The 17,459-nt window shown below is 51.8% G+C and overlaps 1 protein-coding gene across 1 annotated transcript in view; it reads right to left on the bottom strand.

The window, feature by feature from the left end:
- Window positions 1–391: 391 nt before the first annotated feature.
- Window positions 392–17,459, bottom strand: part of RASA1 (RAS p21 protein activator 1) — a 165,136-nt gene continuing 148,068 nt past the window's right edge. Inside the window, exon 25 of the mRNA XM_068123035.2 lies at window positions 392–543. Within this exon, the coding sequence (XP_067979136.1) occupies window positions 520–543 (24 nt within the window). The 3' untranslated portion in view covers window positions 392–519. The remainder of the gene's footprint in view (window positions 544–17,459) is intronic.

Genomic DNA, 17,459 nt, shown 5'->3' with positions numbered 1-17,459 from the left:
TGTGGATGACTACATTGTTTTTCCTTCTATCTCTATCGTTCAGTTACGTGCGGTGATTATGCACAAACATTGTTACCTCGAAACGCAATTTTTCTTGGCAAGCCAATTATTGTATCTTCTTTGGTGATTAGGAATGTATAATTTATAATGTACATCCTACATACTAGCGGAAAAAGTACCTGTGCATCATTTACACATATGCTAAATGAGAAATGAAAACAAACACATCATGTTGCTTGGTCATATCAATATTTAGTGTTTGAAAAACATGAAATCGTCATGGGAATGTCAACACATGCATGCAAGACATGTCTCCAGACGCTCAAACAGGGGCGAGGTCAAAAGTCAGTTAACAGCTCAGTCTCTGGTGCGACAACCATTTGCTTTGACACACGCTTGGCAACGGCACCTCATTGAGTACACGAGATGGTTGAAGGATTGAGGGACGTCATTCCAGATCTGCACCAAGGCCTGCCGCAGTTGGGCCAACGTCACCTGCTGGTTTTGAAGATGGCATAATCATCGTTCAATTTCATCCCACACCTGCAATTTAGGAGAAAGATTAGGCAAAGCATCTGGCCAGCGAAGTGCGGGAATGTACTGTTGTGATGGCGTGCATTATCCCGTTGAAGTGTGATGTGACGTTTATGACCTGCATGAACGAGAGGACGTGAGGAGAAAAACTTAATCACGGTACCGAATACCTGTCAAAATACATTAACGACCTCCACCTGGGTTCTGTGATGTGGGGTGATGCCTCTCCATACCATGACTCTTCGACTGCCGAATGACAAGCGTAACATTTCCCTTCCCGTCGATAAATGTGACAACGGCCTTTACTACTGTTAAGATGGAACCTCAACTCATCTGTAAAGAGGATAGCAGCCCAATCTACGGTGCCTTCAGAAAGTATTCAAACCCCTTGACTTTTTTCCCATTTTGTTGTGTAAGAGCCTGAATATAAAATAGATTCAATTGATCTTTTGTCTTTTAAAGGATCTTTTGTCTGATTTCAGCCTCGCAGGGCGGGATTCTTCTGGCATCAACACCCTTCATTTTGTCAAGTGGTTTTGATGTGTCATTTGGTCCAAATGCTTTTTCAAACACCCTTTAAATGCTTGAAATCTCGGCAAACTCGTATGTGGCAGAAACTCGTTTTTGCACTTGGGACAAGTGATAACTGGCACCTGGCGCCTCCCAGTATAGGCCATTAGCCAGATATGGTCCTCGTGCACCCCCCCCCCCCCCACAACTCTACCACCCCATATATTTTTGAAGCACTAGGGTCCCCTCAACATGAAATCAACTGGTAACAGTAAATAAACTGGTTCTTACTATTCATTTTTCACACATATTTGATGGTACCCTTAAAAGATATCTTTTCCGTGTCGTTATGTTCCCTGAGATGGCTGAAAGTGGTCCGAGTTATATAAGTTATATATCATCTGAAAGGTAATTATCTGCTGGTCATTATAAATGGCATATATTTAGATTTAGTGTTACCATTGACGTCAAAAATCAAGTCGAACAGCTATACCCCATGTTTCGCTGTGCCAACGTAACACAGACTAAGATATTCGAACTTATATCTTCAATCCAGCCACACTAGACTTGATTGACATTAACAACAACTTTCTGGACATTCTTCATAAAAATACCTTTCATTTGATACCAAATATGTCTTCTTACCAGTAAACATCTATCAGATATGACACTGTAAACAGACCGCAGGTGTGCCGACAATTGCCGCATATGCTTCTCAGATGATCCATGTGGTAACACTGTGCTAACTTTCAACACAATTAAATATGAATTGCTAAATTCACACACAATCACACCTTATTTGTTACAGTATAACAACATTGCTGCTTTCTAGCTGAGCAACATACAATGCGCTCAAGTCTGATAGTTTCACAACCTTGTGGCTATGTAACACCTCCTTATCTACAACATCACAAACTACTTCAAAAGCTTTCTTGTGAACTTCAAATAGCTGATGCTAGATTCTAGCTGATGTTCTAGCTGATGCTCGATTCTAGCTGATGTTCTAGCTGATGCTAGATTCTAGCTGATGTTCTAGCTGATGCTCGATTCTAGCTGATGTTCTAGCTGATGCTAGATTCTAGCTGATGTTCTAGCTGATGCTCGATTCTAGCTGATGTTCTAGCTGATGCTAGATTCTAGCTGATGTTCTAGCTGATGCTCGATTCTAGCTGATGTTCTAGAATCTAGCTGATGTTCTAGATTCTAGCTGATGTTCTAGCTGATGTTCTAGCTGATGTTCTAGCTGATGCTAGATTCTAGCTGATGTTCTAGCTGATGTTCTAGCTGATGCTAGATTCTAGCTGATGTTCTAGCTGATGCTAGATTCTAGCTGATGTTCTAGCTGATGCTAGATTCTAGCTGATGTTCTAGCTGATGTTCTAGCTGATGTTCTAGCTGATGCTAGATTCTAGCTGATGTTCTAGCTGATGTTCTAGCTGATGCTAGATTCTAGCTGATGTTCTAGCTGATGCTAGATTCTAGCTGATGTTCTAGCTGATGTTCTAGCTGATGTTCTAGCTGATGCTAGATTCTAGCTGATGTTCTAGCTGATGCTAGATTCTAGCTGATGTTCTAGCTGATGTTCTAGCTGATGTTCTAGCTGATGTTCTAGCTGATGCTAGATTCTAGCTGATGTTCTAGCTGATGCTAGATTCTAGCTGATGTTCTAGCTGATGTTCTAGCTGATGCTAGATTCTAGCTGATGTTCTAGCTGATGCTAGATTCTAGCTGATGTTCTAGCTGATGTTAGATTCTAGCTGATGTTCTAGCTGATGCTAGATTCTAGCTGATGTTCTAGCTGATGCTAGATTCTAGCTGATGTTCTAAATCTAGCTGACGCTAGATTCTAGCTGATGTTCTAGCTCATGCTAGATTCTAGCTGATGTTCTAGCTGATGCTAGATTCTAGCTGATGTTCTAGCTGATGTTCTAGCTGATGCTAGATTCTAGCTGATGTTCTAGCTGATGCTAGATTCTAGCTGATGTTCTAGCTGATGTTCTAGCTGATGCTAGATTCTAGCTGATGTTCTAGCTGATGCTAGATTCTAGCTGATGTTCTAGCTGATGCTAGATTCTAGCTGATGTTCTAGCTGATGCTAGATTCTAGCTGATGTTCTAGCTGATGCTAGATTCTAGCTGATGTTCTAGTTGATGTTCTAGCTGATGCTAGATTCTAGCTGATGTTATAGCTGATGCTAGATTCTAGCTGATGTTCTAGCTGATGCTAGATTCTAGCTGATGTTCTAGCTGATGCTAGATTCTAGCTGATGTTCTAGCTGATGTTCTAGCTGATGCTAGATTCTAGCTGATGTTCTAGCTGATGCTAGATTCTAGCTGATGTTCTAGCTGATGCTAGATTCTAGCTGATGTTCTAGCTGATGTTCTAGCTGATGCTAGATTCTAGCTGATGTTCTAGCTGATGCTAGATTCTAGCTGATGTTCTAGCTGATGCTAGATTCTAGCTGATGTTCTAGCTGATGCTAGATTCTAGCTGATGTTCTAGCTGATGCTAGATTCTAGCTGATGTTCTAGCTGATGCTAGATTCTAGCTGATGTTCTAGCTGATGTTCTAGCTGATGTTCTAGCTGATGCTAGATTCTTGCTGATGTTCTAGCTGATGCTAGATTCTAGCTGATGTTCTAGCTGATGCTAGATTCTAGCTGATGTTCTAGCTGATGCTAGATTCTAGCTGATGTTCTAGCTGATGCTAGATTCTAGCTGATGTTCTAGCTGATGCTAGATTCTAGCTGATGTTCTAGCTGATGCTAGATTCTAGCTGATGTTCTAGCTCATGCTCGATTATAGCTGATGTTCTAGCTGATGCTCGATTCTAGCTGATGTTCTAGCTGATGCTAGATTCTAGCTGATGTTCTAGCTGATGTTCTCGCTGATGCTCGATTCTAGCTGATGTTCTAGCTGATGCTAGATTCTAGCTGATGTTCTAGCTGGTAAATTTCTGAATAGTAGCGAGTGGTTGACAAAGCTGCTTCATTTGCAACATGCATGTATTCCTGTAACTAAATCGAGGTAAAGTGTGACTTAATAATATATTGTCAAGTAACAATGAGCAATTGAATGATATTTCACTTTCCAATAAAAGCACCTTCCATGACTGACAATGTCTATCAACGCGATCATTTCGTGCAGTTATCGCGATTGTCGGCACACCTGCATTCTGTTTGAAGTGTCATATCTGATAGATTTTTATTGACAAAAATACACATTTGGTATCAAGTGAAAGGTATTTTTATGAAGAATGTCCAGATATTTGTTATTAATGTCAATCAATTCTAGTGCGGCTGGATTTGAAAGATTAGTTTGAATATCTTAGTCAGTGTTAGTTTGACACAGCGAAACATGGGGTATAGCTGTTCGACTTGATTTTTGAGGCCAATGGTAACACTAAATCTAAAATATATGCCATTTATAATGACCAGCAGATAATTACCTTTCAGATGATATATAACTTATATAACTCGGACCACTTTCAGCCATCTCAGGGAACATAACGACACGGAAAAGATATATTTTAAGGGTACCATCAAATATGTGTGAAAAATGAATAGTAAGAACCAGTTTATTTACTGTTACCAGTTGATTTCATGTTGAGGGGACCCTAGTGCTTCAAAAATATATGGGGTGGTAGAGTTGTGGGGGGGGGGTGCACGAGGACCATATCTGGCCCATGGCCTAGTATGGACAAACTAGTATGTGGCAGAAACTCGTTTTGCACTTAGATCGAGTGATAACCTGGACATGGCCTCTCCCAGATCGGGAAGCTCGTATGTGGCCAAAAATCGATTTTGCACGTAGAAAGAATGAGAACTCTTTTTTTAATGTTTTTAATTAGGACAAAAAAATTAGGACTCAACAAAGGTTGAATTTTTTATATTAGGACATGGCATTGTCACAGGTACCCCAAACAGATTTAAAATTGGGACATTGGCATTGTCACAGGCGCCCTAAACAAATTTAAAATTGGGACATTGGCATTGTCACAGGCGCCCTAAACAAATTTAAAATTGGGACATTGGTATTGTCACAGGCGCCCTAAACAAATTTAAAATTGGGACATTGGTATTGTCACAGGCGTCCTAAACAAATTTAAAATTGGGACATTGGTATTGTCACAAGCGCCCTAAACAAATTTAAAATTGGGACATTGGTATTGTCACAGGCGTCCTAAACAAATTTAACATTGGGACATTGGTATTGTCACAGGCGCCCTAAACAAATTTAAAATCAGGACATTGTTATTGTTACAGGCACCCTGATCAAATTTAAAATTGGGACATTGGCATTGTCACAGGCGCCCCAAACAAATTTAAAATTGGGACATTGGTATTGTCACAGGCGCCCCAAACAAATTTAAAATTGGGACATTGGTATTGTCACAGGCGCCCCAAACAAATTTAAAATTGGGACATTGGTATTGTCACAGGCGCCCTAAACAAATTTAAAATTGGGACATTGGTATTGTTACAGGCGCCCCAAACAAATTTAAAATTGGGACATTGGTATTGTCACAGGCGCCCCAAACAAATTTAAAATTGGGACATTGGTATTGTCACAGGCGCCCCAAACAAATTTAAAATTGGGACATTGGTATTGTCACAGGCGCCCCAAACAAATTTAAAATTGGGACATTGGTATTGTCACAGGCGCCCAAACAAATTTAAAATTGGGACATTGGCATTGTTACAGGCACCCTAAACAAATTTAAAATTGGGACATTGGTATTGTCACAGGCACCCCAAACAAATTTAAAATTGGGACATTGGTATTGTCACAGGCGCCCCAAACAAATTTAAAATTGGGACATTGGTATTGTCACAGGCGCCCCAAACAAATTTAAAATTGGGACATTGGTATTGTCATAGGCGCCCAAACAAATTTAAAATTGGGACATTGGTATTGTCACAGGCGTCCTAAACAAATTTAAAATTGGGACATTGGTATTGTCACAGGCACCCCAAACAAATTTAAAATTGGGACATTGGTATTGTCACAGGCACCCTAAACAAATTTAAAATTCGGACATTGGTATTGTTACAGGCGCCCCAAACAAATTTAAAATTGGGACATTGGTATTGTCACAGGCGCCCCAAACAAATTTAAAATTGGGACATTGGCATTGTTACAGGCACCCTAAACAAATTTAAAATTGGGACTGGTATTGTCACAGGCGCCCCAAACAAATTTAAAATTGGGACATTGGTATTGTCACAGGCGCCCCAAACAAATTTAAAATTGGGACATTGGTATTGTCACAGGCGCCCCAAACAAATTTAAAATTGGGACATTGGTATTGTCACAGGCGCCCCAAACAAATTTAAAATTGGGACATTGGTATTGTCACAGGCGCCCCAAACAAATTTAAAATTGGGACATTGGCATTGTTACAGGCACCCTAAACAAATTTAAAATTGGGACATTGGTATTGTCACAGGCGCCCCAAACAAATTTTTAAATTGGGACATTGGTATTGTCACAGGCGTCCGAAACAAATTTAAAATTGGGACATTGGTATTGTCACAGGCGCCCCAAACAAATTTAAAATTGGGACATTGGTATTGTCACAGGCACCCTAAACAAATTTAAAATTCGGACATTGGTATTGTTACAGGCGCCCCAAACAAATTTAAAATTGGGACATTGGTATTGTCACAGGCACCCTAAACAAATTTAAAATTGGGACTGGTATTGTCACAGGTACCCTAAACAAATGTAAAATCAGGACATTGGTATTGTCGCAGGTACCCTAAACAAATTTAAAATCAGGACATTGTTATTGTTACAGGCACCCTGATCAAATTTCAGTCCTGCCCTGACCACCACTCGGAGGGTGAAAGCAAACCACACAGTGTAATCATTGCCCTCAGGCTGATTTGGCAGCGCCTAATTTGCCTTCGGGAAGAACACCAGAAAGAGAAAGAAGAACATACTGTGTCAAGGTTTTCGTTCTTTTTTTTTTACAATTATATTTACACTAAATGGTGGAGTTTCACACCTTTTTTGTATACTCATTCCAGGCTCGTGTAAGAGCCAACACACAGTACATAATAAAGGGAGCGGGAGACCCTTTTCTCTTCCATCTTTTTCCCTTCCATAATCTCTATACATCCTTACTTTTCCCCTCTAATATCATTACATCCCCAGCTACTTTCCTATAGTTCCCTTTCATATTACTTTCCCTTATCCCTCCTTTTTTTTACACAGCTGCACCAGATCAAATGAGATAACTCGTTTATTTGAACACAATTTATGGGAAATTATGGAAAAACTACAGTCACGTGAAAAAGTAAGTACACCCCATGTAAAGTTTTGACTTTTTCAACATATTTCAACATACAGCTATTTGATCTTCATTTCAACAATATTGAGAGATAAAGGTGATATAATATAACAAATATCATGAAACATTTACATTTTGTAGTCCATTGTATAATTTAAATAAACATAAATGCAAATTTCGCATGTGGAAAAAGTAAGTACACCCCTACATTTATCACTACTTCAAATACCTAAAATTAGAATCTGGTGCACCAGCTCAGGTGCAAATGATTAGAACATCGTTAGAGAGGATCTTGGAGGAACCTGTCTTATTTAAACCTCAGACATTTAGTTTGGTTTGCTCTCTGTTGTTGAAGTGTGCGGCGTCACCATGCCTAGATCAAAAGAGCTCTCTGAGGCCTTCAGAAAGAAGGTTATAGATGCCTACGAGTCTGGGAAGGGATTTAAAAAGATCTCCAAACAATTTGAAATCAATCATTCGACTGTCTGGAAGATCATCTGCAAGTGGAGAAGATTCCAAACAACTGCCAACTTGTTCAGGCCAGGCCGCCCCAGCAAGTTCAGCCCGAGAGCAGACCGCAATATGCTGAAAGAAGTCTCTTAGGCCTCAGTCACACTGGATCGTACGATTTCTGGATCGTGCGATTGATGGCAATCTGGCCGAGGTACGACCAATCGTCAATGTTTGCTACGCTCTCCATTTGCGATCGCAAACAGCGATTGGTCTTAGGGGTCATCGTACGATTGGTGGTACGCATGGTTGTGCGATCACCAACGATTGGAGAAGATCGATCGCAAGATCAATCGTAGGTAATCGTGCGAATAGTGGTGGCGATCAGCAACCAATCGTACGGTCAATCGTGGCGACTTGCGACCGCTCGGACAATCAATCGAGGCGACCTGCGAATGCTCGCATGATCGATCGCAGCCAGTCGTGAGTTCGATTCCCGACGCAGCTATAAAATGTCATAAATGTGTTTACGATCCCTCAGATGGACGTTAAACGGACGTCCCGTCTGCCGACGTTCGTTTGTGGACGTTAACGACCCCAAGGTGTCCTTCGCGAAGAGTAGGCGAGCTATCGCAGGCACCCTCAACAAATTACAAATCCTTTCCCTGACTAGTGGAACGTCAGGCCTGGCCAACCTGTTCGTGACAAACTCAGCCCAAGCTTCCCCCGGCCGACCCCTCAAGAAAGGTGGGATAATGAAGAAGAAGTCACAGGAAGAAGATCGTGTTGAAGACTAGAATGACATGCTGTATTAAATATTTATTTATATCGTGTTAAAGTTAAAGGATTCTGATGTACAGTCCCATACTCCATACTGTATGACAAAGACTCCGTCCTACCGAAACAGTTTCTTGACAATCGTCACACTGTACTGGTGGTTTGCCATTGCATTCCCAGAAGTATTTCGGACAGGAATTTGTACTTTATTCAGGATGCCGGTGATGGCTCGCCTACTCTTCGTGAAGGCCACCGTGGCGTGGGGTCTAACAACTAACGCCAGAAGACGGGATTCCCGTTTAACGTCGATCCTGGAAATGATGATTCACACTGCCTATGAATCACCACGATGCCACTTTATAGCTTGGTTGGGATTGAAACCCAGGGTAGACAGCTTGGAGCCGAGTTTGTGTATCTGCCAGCCCTTGTTTAAGAATTAAGCGATTTAAATCAAAACATCGGACCGAATTTACTAAAGTCGTTTAGCGAGCGTCTTGTCAACACACGTCTAACCCTTAAACACTGACAAAAACATTGTTGTACACGCAGAGCAAAACACACGCCTAACACACGCGAATGGTATAAAATAATATAATATTGTAGCGTGGTGCTACTCACGCAACTTGTTTGCCAATGAAGGTAAGCCACAACGCGTAAGGTCAAAGAGTCTTTATTCAATAGCTCAAACTGTAGCACTCAGGTGCTCGGTGCTGTGCGCCACGTGTATATCCCGAGGCCACGCCTACCCCTCGGGCGTGGCCGACACCGACACCCTCTTGGTGCGCGGAATGATGTAACCGCGCCAGCGAGCCATCGTGTCCGCCACACGCGCCCCCCCCCCCCCCCCCCAGAATTCCCGCGCACCTGAAGGGTCAGTTTGCGGGGCAAATGGATGACCCGGCCAAAGCGCCCTCTGGCGGCTGGCGGCGTCTGGGATGGGTGCAGGACCGGGGGAGGGGCGTGCCGGCGGGGCCGGGCGGTGCCGGAGGTCCGCTTGCCGGGGGGCGGCCCCACCGCGGGGGCCGAGCCACTGGCGGGGGGTGGTCCACGTCGAGGTGGGCCGGCTTGAGGCGGTCCACGGAAACGCGGTCAGGAGTACCGCCGATGTCGAGGGTGAAGTGTTTCGCCCTGTCTCCAGCACATGGAAGGGCCCGTCATACGGGGGCCGCAGCGGTGTCCGGTGGGCGTCGTGCCGGACGAAAACGTACTCCGCCGTGCAAAGCTCCAGGGCGATGTGCGTTGGCGGGCATCCGTGGTGCGCCGTCGGCACCGGGGCGAACCTCCGGGCGGTCTCCTGCAGTGCGGAGCGCTGCTGCGCCGCGGACCATGGTGCCGTGGAGTCGGGGAGGAACTCGCCCGGCACCCACAGCGGTTGTCCGAAGACCAACTCCGCCGCGGATGCGTGCAGGTCGTCCTTGGGCACCATCCGGAGGCCCAGCAGGACCCAGGGGAGCCTGTCGACCCAGCCGCCGTCGCGGAGGGTGACCCGGAGCACAGCCTTCAAGGAGCGGTGGAAGCGCTCGCACAGGCCGTTGGCCTGGGGGTGTTTGGCCGTGGTGCGGTGCAGCTGGACGCCGAGCCTCTGCGCGACCGCCCCCCAGAGCTCCGAGGTGAACTGGGGGCCGCGGTCGGACGAGATGTCCGAGGGGGCGCCGAACCGGGCAACCCAGGTGGCGATGAACGCCTGCGCAACGTCCGCCGCCGTCGTCGCCGCCAAAGGCACGACCTCCGGCCACCGGGTGGTGCGGTCCACCATGGTGAGGACGTGGGTGAAACCCCACGAGGGGGGCAGAGGTCCCACCAAGTCCACGTGAACGTGGTCGAACCGATGTTCGGGCACCGTGAACGGGGCCAACGGGGCCTGGGTGTGGCGGTGCACCTTCGCGCGCTGGCACGCGAGGCACGTCCTGGTCCAATCGCGGACGGCCTTCCGGAGGCCATGCCAGACAAACTTGTCGGCGACCAACCTCTGCGAGGCCTTCGTGCCCGGGTGGGACAGGCTGTGGATGGCGTCAAAAACCCGGCGCTGCCAGCCCGCGGGCACGATGGGGCGAGGCCGCCCGAGGGAGACGTCGCACAAGAGGGCCGTGCCCATGCCGTCGAACGGCACCTCGGTGACGCGGAGGCCCGTTACGGCGGTCCGCAAGGGCTGGACGTAGGGGGCGGCGGTCTGGTCTGCCGCCATCAGGGCATAGTCGATCCCGAGGTGGACCGCGTGCGCGACGGACCGGGAAAGGCAATCCGCCACCGGGTTGTCCTTTCCCGCGACGTGCCGGATGTACGTCGTGTACTCGGACACGGCTGAGAGGTGACGCTGCTGCCGGGCCGACCATGGCTCGGCGACCTTGGCCATCGCGAAGACCAGGGCTTGTGGTCGACGAAGGCCGTGAACGAACGGCCCTCGAGCAGATGGCGGAAGTGCCGGACCTCCAGGTGGAGCCCGAGCAACTCGCGGTCGAAGGTGCTGTACCGGCGTTCGTGCGGGCGAAGCTGCCGGATGAAAAACGCCAGCGGTTGCCAAGCACCACGTACCCATTGCTCGTGCACCGCGCCCACCACGTAGTCCGACGCGTCGGTGGTGAGGGCGATCGGTGCATCGAGCGCCGGGTGCGCGAGCATGGTGGCGTTAGCCAAGGCGAGCTTCGCGCCCGCGAACGCCGCGTCCATCTGCTCGGTCCAAACAACGTCACCTTTGCCCGGCTTCCCCCGGAGGGCCTCGTGCAGGGGGCGCAGGAGCTGGGCGATGCGGGGCAGGAAACGGTGGTAAAAGTTTACCATTCCCAGGAACTCCTGGAGCCCCCTGATCGTGCGGGGGCGCGGAAACCCCTTGACCGCCTCCACCTTTGCCGGTAAGGGGGTGGCCCCGTGCCTGGTGACGTGGTGCCCCAAAAAGTCGACTTCGGCGACGCCGAACCGGCATTTGGCGGGGTTTACGATCAGGCCATGCTGGCCCAGGCATTCGAAGAGCGTGCGGAGGTGGCGGAGGTGCTCTTTGCGTGACGCGCTTGCGACGAGGATGTCGTCCGTGTGTCCGTCCGTCCACCCGTCCGTGTGTGCGTGCGGGCGTGCGGGCGTGCGAGTGTGCGTGAGGGCATGCGTGCGTGCATATGTGCGTGCGTAAGCGAAGGACCGCATTCGAATTTGGTGTGTGGGTGCAACCCACGTCAAAATCCAAGATGGCTGCCGCCATGTATGCCTGATGCCATGTATGTCTGAACCTTTTGAGCGGAATATCTTGAAAAATAAGCGAAGTACCAACTTCTAATCTGGTGTGTGGGTGTATCTACGCATAAGGAAGAACGCTATTGAAAATTGGGTCGCCACGTCAAAATCCAAGATGGCCGCCACCATATTTATGTCTGAACCTTGTGAGCGAAATATCTTGAAAAATAAACGAACTACTAACTTCTAATCCGGTGTGTGGGTGTATCTATGCATACGGAAGAACGCTATTGAAAATTGGGTCGCCACGTCAAAATCCAAGATGGCCGCCACCATATATATGCCTGAACCTTGTGAGCGAAATATCTTGAAAAATAAACGAAGTACTAACTTCTAATCCGGTGTGTGGGTGTATCTATGCATAAGGAAGAACGCTATTGAAAATTGGGTCGCCACGTCAAAATCCAAGATGGCCGCCTCCATGTATGTCTGAACCTTGTTAGCGAAATATATCATAGTGTGGCGGACACAAAAGCCCACTGGCGTGGTGACATCATTCCGCGCACCAAGTGGGCGGTGGCCACGCCCGAGGGGTAGGCGTGGCCTCATGATATACACCGGGCGCGCAGCCCGGAGCGCGCCAGTGTTACAGTGAGCTCCTGAAATAAAGACGCTTATAAGTTACCGCTTGTCCGCTTCCTCCTTGCTCGCAAGCAGCGCGCGTAACGCCGCGCTTTACTGGTGACCCCCTTGACGTTGGATCTGCCGGAGCGATCCTTCCACCCGCGACGCCATTGCCATGGCCAACTTCATCAAACTTCCCGAATTTTGGGAGGCTCAGGCCGAAGTCTGGTTCGTCCAGGCCGAAGCCCAATTTCAGCTTCGGCGCCTCACCGGCGATGACACGCGCTATTGCCACGTCATTGCCTCCCTCGGGCCCGGCACGGCCGCTCGAGTTGTGTCCGTCCTTCGCCACCCACCGGACGGCCACAAGTACGAGGCACTCAAGCGGCTACTCCTAGCCACGTTCGGCCTCACGGACGACGCACGGGCCGACCGCCTCCTGGATCTCCCCGAGCTCGGTGACACGCGCCCGTCGGTCCGAATGGACCATATGCTGTCACTGTTGGGCGACGAAGCCCCCGGTTCTCTATTCCGGGCGCTTTTCCGTCGCCATCTTCCAGCGCAGGTTCGCCTCACGTTGGCCGGGACCGGGCTAACGGAACCCCGAGCATTGGCAGCCGAGGCGGACAAGTACTTCGCCGCTTCGGACACGCGGGCGAGAGTCGGCATGGCCGTCACGGCCCTCGTGGCTGATGCTGCTGATGCTGCTGCTGATGCTGCTGATCCACAGCATCAGCTTATACAGCATACGCAGCATGCTGATACGCACCTCGTGACCGCCGCCACGCCCCGCCCACCGCCGCGGCGAAAACCGCCACCGCGGGGAAACCCGCCAACTCCACCGGCCTGGCGGAGCCAGCCGCGCTCCTCCAGCTCCACCACCTGGTGCTGGTTCCACGCCAAGTTCGGCCACGAAGCTCGGCAGTGTCATCCGCCATGCTCCTTCAACAGGTCGGGAAACGCCCGGGCCGGCGCTCAATAGTGGCGATGAGCGCCGGCCGTTCGAGCAGCCTGCTGTTCATAACGGACACCTTCTCCGGGCGCCGTTACCTGTGCGACACGGGAGCACAGGTGAGTGTCGTTCCCGCCGGCACGTCAGACAAGCACGCCGCGGGTGGGGGCCCCGCGCTGCTTGCCGCGAACGGGACGCCCATCCGTACGTACGGAAAACGCTGCCTCTCTCTCTGCGGTTCGGAGGGCAGGTTTTCCGATGGACGTTCGTCACCGCCGACGTGCCCATGGCACTGCTTGGCGCGGACTTCCTGTGCGCTAATGGGCTCCTGGTCGACGTCAAGCGCAGACGTCTTGTCCAGGCCGAGACGTTCAGCTCGCTCGCTTGTGCGTCGCCCAGCTCAACGAGCGGCTTGCCAAGCGGCTTGCCGAACGGTTCGGTTCCGGCCACGTTGGTCTGTACGCTTCCGGCAGCGGACGCATTCACCCGCCTCCTCGCCGGCTTCCCGGCCCTCACGCGGCCCACCTTCTTGGCGGGGGCCATCAAGCACGGAGTGGCCCATCACATCCCCACCGTCGGGCCACCGGTCTACGCCCGGGCACGCCGCCTCGAGCCGACGAAGCTGGCGGTGGCAAAAGCGGGGTTCGCTACCCTGGAGCGACTCGGCATCGTTCGGCGCTCAGAGAGCGCTTGGGCGTCGCCGCTGCACATCGTGCCGAAGCCCGGCGGGGGATGGCGACCGTGCGGGGACTATCGCCGTCTCAATGACGCCACGACTCCCGACCGCTACCCCGTCCCCCACATTCAGGACTTTTCTGCCCGTTTCGCGGGCAGGTCCTTCTTCTCGAAGGTGGACCTCATACGCGGCTACCATCAGGTCCCCGTCAGGCCGGAGGACGTCCCGAAGACGGCGGTCATCACGCCATTCGGACTCTTCGAGTTCCTGCGAATGCCCTTCGGTCTGAAGAATGCGGCTCAGGCGTTCCAGCGACTGATGGACAGCGTCCTGCGCGACTTGGATTTTGTCTACGTCTATCTGGACGATATCCTCGTCGCCAGCGCGTCCCGCGAAGAGCACCTACGCCACCTCCGCACGCTCTTCGAACGCCTGGGCCAGCATGGCCTGATTGTGAACCCCGCAAAGTGCCGGTTCGGCGCCGCCACAATCGATTTTCTGGGGCACCGTGTCACCAGGCACGGAGCCGTCCCCCTGCCGGCCAAGGTGGAGGCGGTGAAGGGGTTTCCGCGCCCCCGCACGATCAGAGGGCTGCAGGAGTTCCTGGGCATGGTGAACTTTTACCATCGGTTCCTGCCCCGTATCGCCCAGCTCCTGCGCCCCCTGCACGAAGCTCTCCGAGGTAAGCCGGGCAAAGGCGACGTTACCTGGACCGAGCAGCTGGACACGGCGTTCACGGGCACGAAGCTCGCCTTGGCTAACGCCACCATGCTCGCGCACCCGGCGCCCGATGCACCGATCGCCCTCACCACCGATGCCTCGGACTACGCGGTGGGCGCGGTGCACGAGCAATGGGTGCGTGGAGCTTGGAAACCGCTGGCGTTCTTTAGCCGGCAGCTTCGCCCGCCCGAACGCCGTTACAGTACCTTCGACCGCGAGTTGCTCGGACTTCACTTGGCGGTCAGGCACTTCCGCCATCTGCTCGAGGGCCGGGCGTTCACTGCCTTCGTCGACCACAAGCCGCTGATCTTCGCGATGGGCAAGGTCACCGAGCCGTGGTCGGCCCGGCAGCAGCGTCACCTCTCGGCCGTGTCCGAGTACACGACGGACATCCAGCACGTCGCGGGGAAGGACAACCCGGTGGCGGATTGCCTTTCCCGGGCCGTCGCCCACGCAGTCCACCTCGGCATCGACTATGCCCGGATGGCAGCGGACCAGGCCGCTGACCCCGACGTCCAGGCCTTGCGGACCGCCGTCACGGGCCTCCGCGTCACCGAGGTGCCGTTCGACGGCGCGGGCGCGGCCCTCTTGTGCGACGTCTCCCTCGGGCGTCCTCGCCCCATCGTGCCCGCGGGCTGGCAGCGCCAGGTGTTTGACTCCATCCACGGCCTGTCCCACCCGGGCGCGAGGGCCTCCCAAAGGCTGATCGCCGACAAGTTCGTCTGGCATGGCCTCCGGAAGGCCGTCCGCGGCTGGGCCAGGACGTGCCTCGCGTGCCAGCGCGCCAAGGTGCACCGGCACACCCAGGCCCCGTTGGCCCCGTTCACGGTGCCGGAACGCCGGTTTGACCACGTCCACGTGGACCTGGTGGGACCTCTGCCCCCCTCGCGGGGTTTCACCTACGTCCTCACCATGGTGGACCGCACCACCCGGTGGCCGGAGGCCGTGCCCTTGGCGTCGACAACGGCGGCCGATGTCGCGCAGGCTTTCATCGCCACCTGGGTCGCCCGGTTCGGCGCCCCCTCAGACATCTCATCCGACCGCGGCCCCCAGTTCACCTCGGAGCTCTGGGGGGCGGTTGCGCAGGGGCTCGGGGTCCGGCTGCACCGAACCACAGCCTACCACCCCCAGGCTAACGGCCTGTGTGAGCGATTTCACCGCTCATTGAAGGCCGCGCTCCGGGCCACCCTCCGCGACGGCGGCTGGGTCGACAGGCTCCCCTGGGTCCTGCTGGGCCTCCGGACGGCGCCCAAGGAGGACCTGCGCGCATCCGCGGCGGAGTTGGTCTTCGGGCAACCGCTGCGGGTGCCGGGCGAGTTCCTCCCCGACTCCACGGCACCATGGTCCGCGGCACAGCAGCGCTCCGCTCTGCAAGAGACCGCCCAGAGGTTCGCCCCGGTGCCAACGGCATGCCACTGGCACCCACCGACGCACGTCGCCCCGGAGCTTCGCACTGCGGAGTACGTCTTCGTCCGCCACGATGCCCATCGGACACCACTGCGGCCCCCGTACGACGGGCCTTTCCGCGTGCTGGAGACCGGGGCGAAGCACTTCACCCTGGACATCGGCGGTACTCCGGACCGCGTTTCGGTAGACCGCCTCAAGCCGGCCCACCTCGATGTGGACCATCCACCGCCAGTGGCCCGACCCCCACGTCGGGGCCGCCCTCCTGCGGGCGGACCCCCGGCACCGCCCAGCCCCGCCGCCACGCCGCCCCCCGGTCCTGCACCCATCCCAGGGGCAGCCAGGGGCATCCCACCTGGCATCCCTGCACCCCGGACGCCGCCGATCGCCAGGGGGCGCTTCGGCCGGGTCATTCGTCTGCCCCGCAAACTGGCCCTCCAGGTGCGCGGGAATTCTGGGGGGGCGCGTGTGGCGGACACAAAAGCCCACTGGCGTGGTGACATCATTCCACGCACCAAGTGGGCGGTGGCCACGCCCGAGGGGTAGGCGTGGCCTCATGATATACACCGGGCGACCAGCCCGGACCGGAGCAGTTCAGTGTTACAGTGTGCTCTTACAATAAAGACGTTTGTATGTTACCGCTTGTCCGCTTCCTCCTTGCTCACAAGCAGCGCGCGTAACGCCACGCTTTTTATATATATATATATATATATATATATATATATATATATATATATATATATATATATATATATATATATATATATATATATATATATATATATATATATGGGGTGTAAACTGTAAAAGGCATTAACGGTGGTGTATTTTATTTTTTCAGATGATTTTGGCTCTGCTTTTTATTATCATAGGGCACACCTGTTGTTGTTTTGTATGCGGCCTGTGGCTGCTGGTTGCATCATTTATCTGGAAGCACGTTTTTAGTGCCGCTGATGCAGTGCCCCAATTACCAGTGAGCTGGTACTCAATTTGCCGACCTCTGAAGGATGACAAGGTGAATCAACCCCCCTGGTGTTAATTCAACGATTCCCAGGATTCGAATTTCGAACTCAGGATCCCAGTCAAGCCAGCACCCAAACCGTTAAGCCAACACCAGGCTTTCCACATATTATCTTGAATACATCAACTCAAATATAAGGGGTGTAATTTTATTTGACTACTTCCTTTCTCGCGTGTTTCTCTCTTCTCACTTCTCAGAAGCACCATCGTCGCCAGTTGTTTTGATGCGCTTTTTAAAGAAACGCCTCCTCTTGAATTTCGGCCTCCCCTTTAGCCCTCCTACTTGAGGCTCACGTTGTCCGTAGACCTGCGTCCATGATAGGGGGACATCTCCTC

This window comes from Myxine glutinosa, chromosome 7 (assembly GCF_964187855.1).
Source record: "Myxine glutinosa chromosome 7, kmMyxGlut1.1, whole genome shotgun sequence".
In the NCBI taxonomy this organism is placed as follows: Eukaryota; Metazoa; Chordata; class Myxini; order Myxiniformes; family Myxinidae; genus Myxine; species Myxine glutinosa.
This window is presented reverse-complemented; position numbering and strand designations above follow the sequence as displayed.